The 16,804-nt window shown below is 34.3% G+C and overlaps 2 protein-coding genes across 2 annotated transcripts; both read left to right on the forward strand.

The window, feature by feature from the left end:
* The first annotated feature begins 1,299 nt into the window (after positions 1–1,299).
* Positions 1,300–4,892, forward strand: LOC124453244 (2-oxoglutarate receptor 1-like). Its single transcript, XM_047004019.1, has 2 exons — positions 1,300–1,596; positions 3,528–4,892. The coding sequence occupies exons 1-2, from the start codon at positions 1,441–1,443 to the stop codon at positions 4,548–4,550; spliced, it is 1,179 nt and encodes a 392-aa protein (XP_046859975.1). The 5' UTR covers positions 1,300–1,440; the 3' UTR covers positions 4,551–4,892.
* Positions 4,893–13,246: 8,354 nt separating this feature from the next.
* LOC124453245 (cannabinoid receptor type 1A-like) lies at positions 13,247–16,804 on the forward strand. Its single transcript, XM_047004020.1, has 2 exons — positions 13,247–13,533; positions 15,463–16,804. The coding sequence occupies exons 1-2, from the start codon at positions 13,387–13,389 to the stop codon at positions 16,483–16,485; spliced, it is 1,170 nt and encodes a 389-aa protein (XP_046859976.1). The 5' UTR covers positions 13,247–13,386; the 3' UTR covers positions 16,486–16,804.

A 16,804-nucleotide genomic window follows, 5' to 3' on the forward strand; every position in this document is an offset into this window, starting at 1 on the left:
TTATTCTAGATAGCTCTAATTTACCATTTGTTTTGCATTTATTCTAATTCTATCCTATGATTCAATTAATTTTGTTGTTTTTCGTCCGTTTGGCATTGTCTTTTCGAATTGAGCGAGCAGTTTGAGCTTGGCGTATCTTGTAGCAAGAAAAATATTTTTTTACAATGGAAACTTCCAAAATTTCCCCTCCCCTGCAAGCTGAACTAAACGACATTTTTCATATCATGTAATGGCCTTAGCTCGTGGGCTTGCGATGTACGCCAAACCACAAACTTGCACTAACCCTTAAATCCCAACATTTCGAACGGGTAAATATGCAGCAGCTTTTTTCATTGCTCCACTTTAACAAACACCAGCCTCACATTCACATAATTAAGAGCATATTTTGTGTGAATAGAAAACGTGCACATCTTAAATGAAACGCGACCGCAAATATTAGGCAACGTCAACAAAAATATCAATGGGGGTATTACAGATAGATTTAGATCGTGACTTTCAGACATCATTCCCGTTGTGATCAAGATAAGTCAACTAGAGGACTGTGTTTTCATGGACAGTTTGTTAACGTCTTTGCCATTAAACAATAAACTCTCACGAAATCCTGATTTATGTGTGCACGTACATAAAAACGCTTTGATTGAATCAATGCCAGGCAGTGTTTTTCAAACTGGACATTATGATAAAGGGAATGTTTGTGCTTATTGATAATCTCAATGTACAAAAGCTCGGAAAAATCTTAAAAACCTTAATAAAATCATCATTTCAAAGTTTAAATATGTAGAAAAATATGGCTCTTTCCGAACACTCGTAAAGCCCCCTGTTATGTACAAAACATTTATACATGGAAAAAATGCTATGAACCTTACAAACAATATTGAGATTTCTTTACATTCAATCACGGGATAGGAAATCATGATTGTTGGAGACTTTTAAAGGATATATGCAAAAAAACAATCAAGGTTGTGTAATCAATACGTTTTGCAATTCATTTATGAGAATCTTAAAGTAGCTATGTCGCGAAAAAATTCATTCTGTGTACAAATAATAATCAAAAAGGCGAACTTTATTGAATCTGGAAGATAAAAAATACATGCAACGTCACTGGTATATACTGGTTTTAAAATAATGCTAATTCTTGGCGAAATTCCCGCAATCAAAATAAAAAACAGCAGTATACATGTGTTTATTTATCTTCATAGCAATCAACACATGCCATTGCTAGATTAATATCAGTAGTTTTAACATCAATTTACGACAACATAAGAGGTTTAGTAATTCTGCTTCTCATTGGCTGTTCATACGGCATACGGCATGAGTAACCTGCGTGTTTTAAGTTCGAAGACGAAAGGAGCCCTTGCCAAAATCGATGTACTGTAGAATGAGAAAGAATTCCGATGTCAAATTATCGTTTAAGGTGTACCAAAAAATACTATTGGATAAATGAAAATGAAATCATTGAACCTTGTTCTGTTGTTTATTGGAGTTACCTTAATAAGCGGAAGCAGTATGCCGACAAACGCTACTAATTCAAAATTCCCAACACACAAGAATAACAGTGATTTGGCAAATGGAACAAACACATCAACGACATCAAAGGTAAGCGCACATGAAAATATGTAGAAAAAATTGAAGTATGGGCAGATTAGCAAAAGCAACGAGTTTTTGATAAAATATTTTAGTCAATAAACAAATCTCGCGTGGAGGTAATTTAGCCCATGCAGTTGTGATATACATCTGCGTATCCATTACCCGAGTTTTTGGACAATCACTTTTCAAACACAAAAGAAACCTCGCTAACTCGACAAAATATATACGTGTATCAAAATATATATAACCATAAAAGTGGCTAGTATAACCTCATGGTGTATTTCTCCGAGTGTAAATGCAATACTTAAATATATTATTTTTATCATTAATATGAGTTAAATTGAATAGATATAGTTCCATTTTATCGGGCTTTATCTAATTTTTTGCAATGTAGTTATGTGTTAAAAGTAGCTTAAATTTTCAACTTCTTTTGTCTAAATTAATAACGAGAAAGAAAGAGACTCAAACGAAAACATTTAATATCTTTTATAACTGACACTAAAGTTGTTTGTAGAGACATTCATGACAACTAACGAATGTGAATGAGCAGGGTACAATTAGATATACATTTCAAGGAATCAAATTGACTACATTAACTGTATAACTAATATGATAACATGGTTGCCTCGGGATCTTTTGTTATCACTGCGACGTTTACCGACGTATTTCCTTCAATTATAGGGATGGGGGATACTTACTTCAAAATTTCGCTCATCAATATATTCATTAGGGATGTTTGGACTGAATATCCTTCATCAATAATAAAACAATACGTCTTGTTTTCACATTTTATTCTCATCATGTGAAAGTGCGTCAGGTTGCATTTTTACTTTTCCATAGCTGAATAATTTTTAATTTTGCGGAATGAACTAGCAACAGAGTTTTGGAAAGAGCGTCATCATCAGAATTAAGATGAATGACAATTGATAAAATACGAAAATTTGGAAGCAGTTTTGCCACAAAAACTCGTCAAACCGTACAATCACCACATTGAATAGATAATAGAAGCAGTTTTTCAGATAGTGACCTTGCTTTTATTGAGGTTTTGGAACGGCGAAAACCCTCCACTACCTCTGAGATTCACCATGTTCTTGTAGAAGAAAACCATTTTCCATGCAGAGGCACATCGACAACTGCATCCAGCAATGCAGTTCAAAACGGATTGGTTAAAGCAATTATAAATTTACTTACAAAACATGTAAACACTTAGCCCGAGAAATGCTTACGAACTTTGTACATATACACTGTAAATACTTTGATAAATGCAGGGTATAATTAGCAAGAAAAGGCAAAAGATGACTCCCTTTGCTTCAAAAGAGAAATAATTTAAGTGTTACATTTCTTTAAAAAATCAAGGATGATTGCACACCACCAATAGTAAGCAGCCTACTGCTTGTGACACAAACTTTACTCAGAATGCAAAATATGTAAAATAGAAAACATATAAATTTAAAAATGCCTTTGCAAAAAAAAGCATAACGAAAACATTCGTACAATTTCGTCTAATGTGTTATGTCAAAACAAATATAAATTACATAACTATAATTAGCTGAAAAACATACGTCAAATTTCCTGGTTTTTTAAAGTACAAATGACGATTATGTCACAATTTGCAAAAGAACATGTAGAGTAGTAAATATAGGCAAATTTGATTTATATTGACTTAGAGATATTTGATTAGCCCGAAATTTCCCCGTAGGTATATTGACAGAAATGTTATGTTGCGTACTTAGCAACATATCTTTATATGTCCATGGAACGTCATAACGAAAATGAAAAACATTTCTGTTGAACGCTCAACTTCAATGGGATGCATTTCATTTTCCACTGTACGTGACATGGTGAAACTGATTTCTGAATCGCTATGTAAGAAAGAAATTGATTGGTTTCAGGAATGCATTACGCAACAACACATTCATTATTATTTTTGTTTTCTAAAGGGCGGTTTTCTTCTATCAAGACAACAACGAAAGAATCTTGTCATCATTATTATATCGGTTGCCGTCATCGGAGCTCTCCTTAACATAGCGGTTATTCTTGCTATAGTATTTGACCCGTTAAGGATCTTGCGCAAAGGACCGTGGATAACAATCTTAAACCTAGCTATCGCTGATTTTCTTTGGTGCGTTACTTGTTTTTTCCAATGGCTGGATTACTACGAGTTCAACATCATCAATTTTACAGGCAGCGAGAGATTACTTTACGAGGACATTGTTCAATTTGGTTGGTCATTCAGTAATGGTGCATCTTTCTTATTCCTGACTTTCTTTTCTATGCAGATCTTTGTGCTTACAAAACACCCACTGAAAAGTCGTTTTATGTTTACAACACCCAAGGTTCTGTCAGCCTGTATCGGGTTATGGTTGCTCTCGATACCTGTTGGTTTTTGTTATATAATACACAGATTTCCGCCCTTCGATAAACACTTCAGAAAGTTTTGGATGGCGCGCATTGCTTTTCTGCATTTCCTCACACTCGTTCAGCTTATCCTGAACATCCAAGTTACTATTCAGATTATTCGCAGCGGCCGAAACACAAAAGATGATTGCAGACACAATAACAAACACAGAAATATGGCGAAAACTGTGGTCATTCTAACCGCAATTTTCTTTATTACCACGTTTCCTTTTAGGACACTACGACAAATTGAATTCGTCCTCAGAATGAATAACACTAAAATAGGCAATCTTGATGAAGTTGCTTATTTGTTTTATCCGCTTTTACTAATGAATTTTGTCGCGAATCCCATCATGTACTCGTTAAGACATTCAGACTATAGACGCACATTTTTAGCATTCCTTGGAAAGATTCGAGGTAAAAACGTCCATATCCCAAAAACAACAGCTAACACATCATTTAAGCTTACTCAAAGATCGTCAATAAACTCGGATAGATATCAGTCAGGCAAAACAAAGCATATGTTGACGGAAAGATTGCCTCTTCATCACACAAACCGTTTCTAAATTTTAAAATGTAAAATACAACTACATAACGCACATCAATTAGCAATATGCGTACTTTGCATTAAGAAGCATTTAAATGGTGTGTATGCAGAAAAATGAGATAGATATCTGAAAACATGTGGGGGGTGGGGAAAAAAGTAGCCTCCACAGTAAATTATCGTTAATATATGGTCGTTGCTTGTAAAATTTCAATAAACGTGTTGAAATTTGCTAACAAAAAAATATTTACTAATTAAGAATATTTAACTATACAAAAATCGAAAGCTAAAAATGATAACTTTAATCAAGTAATAAAATAAATATTAGGAAATAGCAGAAAGGAATAATGATGTGAACATGCAACTGTCGAAATATTTTAGCGTTACACCGCACTCTACCAAAACATCCAAACTTGATCTACTTCTTCTACTTCGACGCATCGAATCAACATTACCGCCTCAGTTTACCTTTTTATAGTCTGCAAACTGGATAGATTATAACTTACACTTTCTCACGATTGGAAAGCTTTTTCTTGATGAGCTGAGTGTTTTATTTCCTAATGCATGAGAGTTTTTACAATCACAAAGAATAAAATGTATTTGTTTTTTTAAAAAATATGGTTTATTTACTATCACGGAAAACTATAGGAACTATAAAAAATGTTATCAAGTCTACACATAAGTAACTCCCAAAAATAGTCATTAAATTACATACATTCAAGTTCAAATCTCGTCCAAGACACATGTTTTTATGAGGTTAGGATAAAATGCGGATACGAATGGCGGATGAACCTGCGGATACAGATGGCAGATAAAACGTGGATGAGTGGATAAAACGCGAATCAAGGGATAAAATGCGGATGAGAGGATAAAATGCGGATGGGGGGATAAAACGGTAATGAGGGGATAAAGCGCGGATGGGGGGATAAAACGGTAATGAGGGGATAAAACGCGGATAAGGGGATAAAATGCGGATGAAAGTATGAATTAAATGAATGTGTCTGCAATACAAACAGTAACATAAATATTTATTCACGGTCGTCAAGTAATACAAATAATCTTTCAGTTACCTCTTTTTCTTTCAGTTTTAAAGCCGAACAACTAAACTGATATCAAAGATATTAAAAAATGCTATTAACAACCAATACATCCAAATGCCAAAATCACTGTCTATCAGCCATTTTCAGAGCTATGTCCATGCCTAATTTACAAATTAGACGATTGGAAAAAATTTTTCAGAAAGTAAAAATGTTCAGTTTTTAAATGTTGCTGTATCCACTGCGGAATAACAGTCATTTGGGGGCTGAAATACGGCTGTCTCATTTTAATACAACACTCGCTGACGTGAAAATAAACATTTCCCTCCTGCTGTCAGAAACTGTGCGATCTTCTCTTTGCATTCTTGAAACAACAACGAGATTAAAAGGTGGATTTCCAATCATACAATTAGGCTTTAAAGTATGACTGCATCCAAAACAAAAGTGAACTAATGGCGGACAAAACTGCAGTAGGCTCATGGTAAACAAATTCCTACCTGGTATAGCGTTGGTGGGACAGCTTAAAGTGTGTTCAGGTGTCACAGACCTTTGACTCGTAATAGGCATGGAGGTGTTGACTAGACTGTGGATTATGAACTGTTGATTAAAGACTGTTGACTATTAGCTATGGACAATTGACTATTGACCCTTTACTACTGACTGTTGGCTATTGACCATTGATATTGCAGTAAAAGTTATTATAATTTCAATCCCAAAGCGCTGTGCAGACTGCATGGCGTTGTGCACCGGCGTTTTTCTTTTGTGTTACCTGTTAGGTTTTGTGATGTAGGCATCTGCATCCCTTAGTATAAATTGATATACACCAGTAAATAGAGATATCACAGCTAGATAACTATACAATCACATTTGATTTTCTACGTCTATTTTTAGAGACGTAACTAGAACGCTAATTGGGGTGTGTGTGGTATATCAGAGGCGTAGCCAGGGTATTTTGCACCCGGGGGCAAACTATAAAACTGGCGCCCCCTCCTGCGTGTCTAATCGCATTTTATTTACAATAACATTGTATACCTTACTGTATACGGAAAAAAGTTCACATTTCAATGGACCATTATATTTAAAGAAGAAGCAATACTATACAATTTATTGCATATGGCTCATTCAGTCATTGTCAAAGATAATTCACATAGTCTACAATGATTTATTTTTCTTGATTTCACTATCGCAAACTGGTCAATCACGTTATCGAAATTTCTTGTTTCCAATTTTTCTTTTTCAACGCTAAGAAGAGCAAGAACACTGAGACTATCCTGTCCATTGATGTACGCAGATATGACAAAATCAGTTTCAATTTGCTGAAATACCGCTCAAAACTTACAATTGAAACTGCTATTGTCAACAAAATTTGTAGTGAAATTCGCAAATGCGGAAAAACGTCATCTCCATAAAACCCAATAAAACCAAAAACATCCAAGGGAGTTTCTGGTAGAGCTTCAGTTCGGTTACGGAGCAGCATTCTGCAATCACCAATTTCGATAAAACGTTCGTAGCCATTGATGTCTGTGTTGTAGAAATTTGCAAAATCTGCACAATTTTGACGAATTGCATCCTCATCTGTGACAGATAGAAGAGTCTTAACGTCCGACAAAAATCCAAATTTATTGTTTAGGTCTTTAGTCGTGAAAAACGTGTTGACATCTCATGTTGAAGACGATAAAATTCTTGTCATTCTTCATAACGCGCACAATTTATTCTTCTGATGAAAGTCCTGCATCTCTTGCCAGTTCTCCAGGCATTCTCTTAACACGCTTGATTCTTCTGTCCACCTCAATACCTCAGGTCGAACATTTTGCTTTGGCGTTTTCTACAGCAGCTTGGCTCAAACCATCACCAAACGTGGCAAATTCTTGTACCCCGGACATATGTACCCCGGCGCCCCCCTCTAGCTACGCCTCTGGTGTATATACATATATTCAGTTGTGCCCTACTGATTTCTTTTGAAATTCAAATCACGTTCAAAACAAAGCAGTAGGCGCAACAAAATATATGAATATGCACACTCACCCCCACCCATCCTTCCCCAAATTAACGTTCTAGTTCCGCCTCAGTCTATTTTACAATGGTTTAACTACTTCTATGTCTACAAGGTATTATACATAAAGTTAATAGGTTATATTTGTTTCTTAACGAAACATGGTTGATTAACAATGACGGAAAATTACTAGGAAGTAGGAAGTAAGAGCTATAAAAAATATTGTCATCATTACACATATGTATATCTCAAAAATAATAACTAATTACTTACACGTGATTTATATATTTACTAATGATGGGAAAATGTGAGAGCATATCATAACATTACTTTAACTTGTCATGCTTAGGATTAATAAGTTTGCATCCGTCAAAGACCGTCGTGGTAAAATTTCGCCGATCAAAAACGTCGTCAGATTCATTCTTCTGACATGGAAACCACTATAACGCCAAGCTTTGCATAATAAACAAGGATCTACTCCCTTGGTGTATCATAAAAGTATTCTACATGCAGTTAAACTTTTGTGCACAGTCTACAATCCATAGTCCAGTGCAGGTTTTAGAAAATGCTAAAAATTATTTTTCAAAATATTGCGTCTAATTAAAAAAGTTTGTTGAAACGACAATTGTTTTCTCGTGACCATTAAACACTCAGATTTTATATATTGTTTGTTTTCTTTCAACTGACTTCACCTGCCGAACACAGCGAAGATCTGTGTGACTGTGTATATATACGCAGTACAATACAGTTGAATATATGGACATATTAGTTGTATTTGCTATTCAACGATTCTCGAGAAAAAAAAAGACAGTCAAGCATATGAAGCTTATTTGTGTAATAATGATGATGAACGTAGAATAAATAATTTCATAAACTTACAATATTTGTTTCACTCAAGGTTGACAGGCTATGTTCGATACTCCAGCCACACTCAACACACCGTATTTTATCCTCATCCGCCATCTGTATCCGCATTTTATTTTAACCCTGTTTTATATTAATATTACATACACGCGAGTTTGTGATTTACTAATGACAGGAAGAATTTGAAAGCTTTTACTTGACATTTGATCATCGCTTAGCAATATGAAGAATGAGTTAATAAAATTAACCAACTATATATCGCATGTGTTAACCATTTTGTGGCATTCGCTAACAATAACTTTGCTTATCTTACTGACGTTCAATCCTTAGCTTTCACTACATCAGCATACGTGACTTCCATGTGAGATAAATCAATCAGACGGCGTTCTTGATGAAAAAATCGGACAAATGTTACCTTGACGGATGCAAACTTTATATTACTAAAGACGGATTTCCATTTACTGAAAACTTTCTATAGAAAGTAATATTTCTCTACAATTGACGGAAAAAGTTCCTGCATCCATTTCCACTGTAGTAATCTATGTTGAAATTTTTCAACTTTCTTTTTTCCTGGCATAGAAAAATATTTCCGACCGAAGATAGAGAAACACGACTAGAGCGCATGCTCAGCTTAAAGAATTTTCCAAGATAGGAAAGTTTTCAATAAGTGGAAATCCGTCTTAAGCGTTGATCAAATGTCAAGTAAAAGTAATGCTAAGATACGCTCTCAAATTCTTCCTGTCATTAGTAAAAAGCAAACTCGAGTATATGTAATATTAATCCTAGCACGGTCTTGATATGCACATAAAAAACATGTGACTTGGACGAGACTTGAACTCGAGTGAATGTAATTTAATGACTATTTTCGAGAGTTATTTGTGTGTAATTGTATTCTTTCTAAATTGTGCTTTTCACTTTACTTTTCTAGATTGTCGTATGGACATTTACAGAGTTGTGAAAGTTTATGATGGTAATGCATTTTTGTTCTATACGTATTTGCTATTAAATACTTCATTCAAATCACCTTGAAGAGTATTGTTATTGTAAAAACTCTCATGCATTAGGAAATAAAACACTCAGTTCATCAAAAAAGGCTTTCCAGTCGTGAGAAAGTATAAGATATAATCTATCCAGTTTGCAGACTATAAACAGGTAAACTGAGGCTGTAATGTTGATTCGATGCGTAGAAATAAAAGTAGTAGATCAAGTTTGGATGTTTTGGTAGAGTACGGTGTACCGCTAATATAATTCAACAGTTGCATGTTCACAAACTAATGAAAAATATCGTGTTTAAAATGCTTCTCTCATAAAGGAAGCGTAACAAACTATAGAGCATTAATTAAAATTCAAAAGATTTTGTTCGTTGAGAGATCATTGTTGTTTTCATAGACTTGAAATTATTATAAACTCTATATGTATAAATTATAACACACTATAAATGGAACTTATATTTATACTTGTTACACGAATGACGACAAGTATATTACCCAGACATGAATAACCTACTCATGCATTTTAGAAGCATTTAATCAAAGCCTTTCACTATACATTATTAAAAAGATGAGAAGTCCACAAAACACGACGTAACAAAACGACGTGTGAAACGGCTAATCCGAATTTTATTCTTTTTGTGGGAAATCCGCATTCTATTCTTTTTGTCCGTCCGTCCGTCCGCTTTCGCATTTTATCCCAACCCTCTATCTGCAACGGTAAAAAACGTGAGAACATTTTAGCAGCCCAATTCAAACAGTATCCAACCGCGTTTGCAATTTACACGAGCACATGATTATAGCTAAGATTGTATATGTGTTATTTAAATAAACACAAAATGTTGTGATGAAGGCATAAAACAGAAGGATGTTTTGATGATGTGTGCTTTATAAAGAAGATCATAATAGCGGACAATTTTGGCCTTCTTGTGGCTTTCAAGGCATTAATAAGAGAGTAGCTAATATTTTGTTTGTTTTTTCAAGTTTTAGCTAGAGCTCATTAAGTATTAAACTGCTAATTATCTAAGAAGTCTACAAAGAGAAAGTCGGCATTACAGATAAGAGCTCCATTTTTATTAACAATACAGTCACGATGTTAGGGGTTGTATTAAACCAAACCTCAAGTAGCAGTGGTTGTATTAAATTATATCACACGCAGAAGATTAACTGTCGACCAACTACGACATTACGTTCTTCGTCCGCATTGATCTCGTCTATCACTCAACAGATTAATTGATTTCATCTATAAGCACGAGAGCTAATCTACTCCTCTTACACACATGTAAGATTGTGATAAACACATAGTCATACATAGTCATTAGATTCATTGCATGGCTTATCTATACGAGTCATCTGACTTCAATGCTTTTGTTGTTCTTTTATAACCCGTCAATAAATATAGGATGCTAAAAAAGTACATGGCTTATTCAATGCTTTGTTATAGGCATTTGAGAACTTCAAAATTTTACAACGTTTTTGCAAGAAACGCTGTACCCTGGTTATGTTATAGACGATATTCTAACTTAAACTTAGGCTATGTTAAATTCCATATATCTATATATCAAGATTATTATACAAGCTATTGTGTAATTTACTCCTGTCCTAGCTCATGTGTTTTTGTGCATCGCTCATATCATTCATTTGGTACACAAGATTCAAGGGGTCAAAAAAATACTATCGCTTTCTCAAAAATTTAGCATGAACATTTTTGCTGAACGTACAGCAACAGGCAAATTTCAAGCGATCGTCATGCATAATGAATGTGTAAGGTCGACTTTGAGCAGAATGTTGATCATTTCTCCCCAGGTAACTGTCGCGTTAATTGTACGCTTTATTTATCAATTAAGGCAATAGAAATCATAAACCTCTACGCGCTGCAATCAATCTAAATTCCATGAGCAAACACAGCTGAGGGTTAAAGACTGAGAACAGACGGGAAAATTTCAAGAGAATTATATGACGTACAAATAAGAGGATCAAAGAAAAATTTTAACATGCATGAGTTGTTGCCAAAATTGGAAACCGTAAATTTTTTCGCAAATGACGGCAGCAGTGTTCAAATAATTAATGTAAATAAGACTTCTTCCATGAGCAACCTTGCAGTTGTAGACTTGCAGTTAAGACAATAATATGGATTTTGTAATGTGCACATACTTTCGATTTTCGACTTTGACCTTTTCTACTTTAAATCACAAATTACGAACGGCTATAAATAGTATTATTTATCCAAAGAATTCCCCCCATGTGATCACAGTTAGAGCAAAGCTTTATGCATTGGTTTTAAACTAATTAAATTTGTGTATTTTATTAACTGGAGAAGCACGTTCAACAAAATCATACCTGTAACTAACATCCTTGTGTAAACAATAACACCAAGAATTATGACAAATGGGCCATTAAATGAAAAATGTTGAGTCCTGCTAAATAAAACTCACAATTACAAAACAGATTCCGTATTTTCTATCATTCCAACTCACTTTTGCAGCGAGTAAATTGATCAAAAGATGAACGCTTATTCTAGATAGCTCTAATTTACCATTTGTTTTGCATTTATTCTAATTCTATCCTATGATTCAATTAATTTTGTTGTTTTTCGTCCGTTTGGCGTTGTCTTTTCGAATTGTGCGAGCAGTTTGAGCTTAGCGTATCTTGTAGCCAGAAAAAATATTTTTTTACAATGGAAACTTCCTAAATTTCCCTTCCCCTGCAAGCTGAATAAAACGACATTTTTCATATCATGGAATGGCCTTAGCTCGTGGGCTTGCGATGCACGTCAAACCACAAACTTGCACTAACCCTTAAATCCCAACATTTCGAACGGGTAAATATGCAGCAGCTTTTTTCATTGCTCCATTTTGACCAAACACCAGCCTCACATTCACATAATTAAGAGCATATTTTGTGTGAATAGAAAACGTGCACATCTTAAATGAAACGAGACCGAAAATATTATGCAACGTCAACAAAAATATCAATGGGGGTCTTACAGATAGATTTAGATCGTGACTTTCTGACATCATTCCCGTTGTGATCGAGATAAGTCAACTAGAGGACTGTGTTTTCATGCACAGTTTGTTAACGTCTTTGCCATTAAAATATAAACTCTCACGAAATCCTGATTTATGTGTGCACGTACATAACAACGCTTTGATTGAATCAATGCCAGGCAGTGTTTTTCACACTGGACATTATGATAAAGGGAATGTTGTGCTTATTTATAATCTCAATGTGCAAAAGCTCGGAAATATCTTAAAAACCTTAATAAAATCATCATTTCAAAGTTTAAATATGTAGAAAAACATGGCTCTTTCCGAACACTCGTAAGGCCATCTGTTATGTACAAAACATTAATACATGGAAAAAATGCGTTGTACCTTACAAACAATATTTATTTGCGGTCTCAAGCTCATTGAGATTTCTTTACATTCGATCACGGGATAGGAAATCATGACTGTTGGAGACTTTTAAAGGATATATGCAAAAAAAACAATCAAGGTTGTGTAATCAATACGTTTTGCAATTCATTTATGAGAATCTTAAAGTAGGTATGTCGCGAAAAAGTTCATTCTGTGTACAAATAATAATCAAAAAGGCGAACTTTATTGAATCTGAAAGACAAAAAATAAATGCAACGTTACTGGTATATACTGGTTTTAAAATAATGCTAATTCTTGGCGAAATTCCCGCAATCAAAATAAAAAACAGCAGTATACATGTGTTTTTTTATCTTAATAGCAATCAACACATGCCATTGCTAGATTAATATCAGCAGTTTTAACATCAATTTACGACAACATAAGAGGTTTAGTAATTCCGCTTCTCATTGGCTGTTCATACGGCATACGTCATGAGTAACCTGCGTGTTTTAAGTTCGAAGACGAAAGGAACGCGTGCCAAAATAGATGTACTGTAGAATGAGAAAGAATTCCGATCTCAAATTATCGTTTAAGGTGTACCAAAAAATACTATTGGTAAATGAAAATGAAATCATTGAACCTTGTTCTGTTGTTTATTGGAGTTACCTTAATAAGCGGAAGCAGTATGCCGACAAACGCTGCAAATTCAAAATTTCCTTCACTCAAAAATACCAGTGATTCGGCTAATAGAACAAACACATCAAAGGTAAGAGCGCATGAAAATATGTAGAAAAATTAAAGTATGGGCAGATTAGCAAAAACAACCAGTTTTTAATAAAATATTTTAGTCAATAAACAAATCTCGCGTGGAGGTAATTTAGCCCATGCAGTTGTGATATACATCTGCGTATCCATTACCAGAGTTTTTGGACAATCACTTTTCAAACACAAAAGAAACCTCGCTAACTCGACAAAATATATACGTGTATCAAAATATATATAACCATAAAAGTGGCTAGTATAACCTCATGGTGTATTTCTCCGAGTGTAAATGCAATACTTAAATATATTATTTTTATCATTAATATGAGTTAAATTGAATAGATATAGTTCCATTTTATCTGGCTTTATCTAATTTTTTGCAGTGTAGTTATGTGTTACAAGTAGCCTAAATTTTCAACTTCTTTTGTCTAAATTAAATAACGAGAAAGAAAGAGACTCAAACGAAAACATTTATTATTTTTTTATAACTGACACTGAAGTTGTTTGTAGCGACATTCATGACAACTAACGAATGTGAATGAGCAGGGCACAATTAGCTATACATTTCGGGGAATCAAATTGACTACATTAACTGTATAACTAATATGATAACATGGTTGCCTCATGATCTTTTGTTATCACTGCGACGTTTACTGACGTATTTCCTTCAATTATAGGGTTGGGGGATACTTCAAAATATCGCTCATCAATATATTCATTAGGGATGTTTGGACTGAATATCCTTCATCAATAATAAAACAATACGTCTTGTTTTCACATTTTATTCTCATCATGTGAAAGTGCGTCAGGTTGCATTTTTACTTTTCCATGGCTAAATAATTTTTAATTCTGCAAAATGAACTAGCAACAGCGTTTGGAAAGAGCGTCATCATCAGAATTAAGATGAATGACAATTGAAAAAATACGAAAATTTGGAAGCAGTTTTGCCACACAAACTCGTCAAACCGTACAATCACCACATTGAATAGATAATAGAAGCAGTTTATCAGATAGTGACCTTGCTTTTATTGAGGTTTTGGAACGATAAAAACCCTCCACTACCTCTGAGATTCACCATGTTCTTGTAAAAGTAGACTATTTTCCATGCAGAGGCACATCGACAACTGCATCCAGCAATGCAGTTCATAATGAATTGGTTAAAACAATTTTAGATTTACTTACAAATCATGTAAACACTTAGCCCGAGAAATGCTTACAGAACTTTGTACATACACACTGTAAATACTTTGATAAATGCAGAGTATAATTAACAAGAAAAGGCAAAAGATGACTCCGTTTGCTTCCTAGGAGAAATAATTTAAGTGTTACATTTCTTTAAAAAATCAAGGATGATTGCACACCACCAATAGTAAGCAGCCTACTGCTTGTGACACAAACTTTACTCAGAATGCTAAATATGTAAACCAGAAAAGAAATAAAATTATAAGTGCCTTTGGAAAAAAAAGCATAACGAAAACATCCGTACCATTTCGTCTAATGTGTTATGTCAAAACAAATATAAATTACATAACTATAATTAGCTGAACAAAAATACGTCAAATTTCCTGGTTTTTTAAAGAACAAAGGACGATTATGTCACAATTTGCAAAAGAACATGTAGAGTAGTAAATATAGGCAACTTTGATTTATGTAGATTTAGAGATATTTGATTAGCACGAAATTTCCCCTTAGGTATATTGACAGAAATGTTATGTTGCATACTTAGCAACATACCGCTATATGTCCATGGAACGTCATAACGAAAGTGAAAAACATTTCCGTTGAACACTCAACTTCAATGAGATGCATTTCATTTTCCACTGTACGTGACATGGTGAAACTGATTTCTGAATCGCTATGTAAGAAAGAAATTGATTGGTTTTAGGAATACATTACGCAACAACACATTCATTGTTATTTTTGTTTTCTAAAGGGCAGTTTTCTTCTATCAAGACAACAACGAAAGAATCTGGTCATCATTATTATATCGGTTGCCGTGATCGGAGCTCCACTTAACATAGCGGTTATTTTTGCTATAGTAATTGACCCGTTAAGGATCTTGCGCAAAGGACCATGGATAACAATCTTAAACCTGGCTATCGCTGATTTTCTTTCGTGCGTTACTAGTTTTTTCCAATGGCTGGATTACCACGAGTTTACCATCATCAATTTTACAGGCAGCGAGAGATTACTTTACGAGGACATTGCTCAATTTGGTTGGTCATTCAGTAATGGTGCATCTTTCTTATTCCTGACTTTCTTTTCTATGCAGATCTTTGTGCTTACAAAACACCCACTGAAAAGTCGTTTTATGTTTACAACACCCAAGGTTCTGTCAGCCTGTATCGGGTTATGGTTGTTCTCGATCCCTGTTGGTTTTTGTTATATAATACACAGATTTCCGCCCTTCAATAAAAACTTCAGGAAGTTTTGGGTGGCGCGCATTGCTTTTCTGCATTTCCTCACACTCGTTCAGCTTATCTTGAACATCCAAGTTACCACTCAGATTATTCGCAGCGGCCGAAACACAAAAGATGATTGCAGACACAATAACAAACACAGAAATATGGCAAAAACTGTGGTCATTCTAACCGCAATTCTTTTTATTACCACGTTTCCTTTTTTGACACTACGACAAATTGAATTTGTTCTCAGAATGAATAACACTAAAATAGGCAATCTTGATGAAGTTGCTTATTTGTTTTATCCGCTTCTACTAATGAATTTTGTCGCGAATCCCATCTTGTACTCGTTAAGATTAACAGACTATAGACGCACATTTTTAGCATTCCTTGGAAAGATTCGAGGTAAAAACGTCCATATCCCAAAAACAACAGCTAACACATCATTTAAGCTTACTCAAAGATCGTCAATAAACTCGGATATCTCTCAGTCAGGCAAAACAAAGCATATGTTGACGGAAAGATTGCCTCTTCATCACACAAGCCGTTTCTAAATTTTAAAATGTAAAATACAACTACATAACGCACATCAATTAGCATTATGCGTACTATGCATTAAGAAGTATTTGAATGGTGTGTATGCTGAAAAATTAGATAGATATCCGAAGACATGGGGGTGGAGAAAAAGTAGCCTCCACAATAAATTATCGTTAATATATGGTCGTTGCTTGTAAAATTTCAATAAACGTGTTGAAATTTGCTAACAAAAAAATATTTAGTATTTAAGACTATTAAACTATACAAAAATCGAAAGCTAAAAATGATAACTTTAATCAAGTAATAAAATAAATATTAGGAAATAGCAGAAAGGAA

This window comes from Xenia sp. Carnegie-2017, unplaced genomic scaffold, assembly GCF_021976095.1.
Source record: "Xenia sp. Carnegie-2017 unplaced genomic scaffold, XeniaSp_v1 HiC_scaffold_25, whole genome shotgun sequence".
Lineage (NCBI taxonomy): Eukaryota > Metazoa > Cnidaria > Anthozoa > Malacalcyonacea > Xeniidae > Xenia > Xenia sp. Carnegie-2017.

Excerpts from the sequence above, each read along its gene's own strand:
- LOC124453244 (XM_047004019.1), top strand. The coding sequence starts at position 1,441 with ATGAAAATGAAATCATTGAACCTTGTTCTGTTGTTTATTGGAGTTACC. Across the intron at positions 1,597-3,527 it reads ACACATCAACGACATCAAAG|GGCGGTTTTCTTCTATCAAG; the intron begins GTAAGCGCACAT and ends TGTTTTCTAAAG.
- LOC124453245 (XM_047004020.1), top strand. The coding sequence starts at position 13,387 with ATGAAAATGAAATCATTGAACCTTGTTCTGTTGTTTATTGGAGTTACC. Across the intron at positions 13,534-15,462 it reads ATAGAACAAACACATCAAAG|GGCAGTTTTCTTCTATCAAG; the intron begins GTAAGAGCGCAT and ends TGTTTTCTAAAG.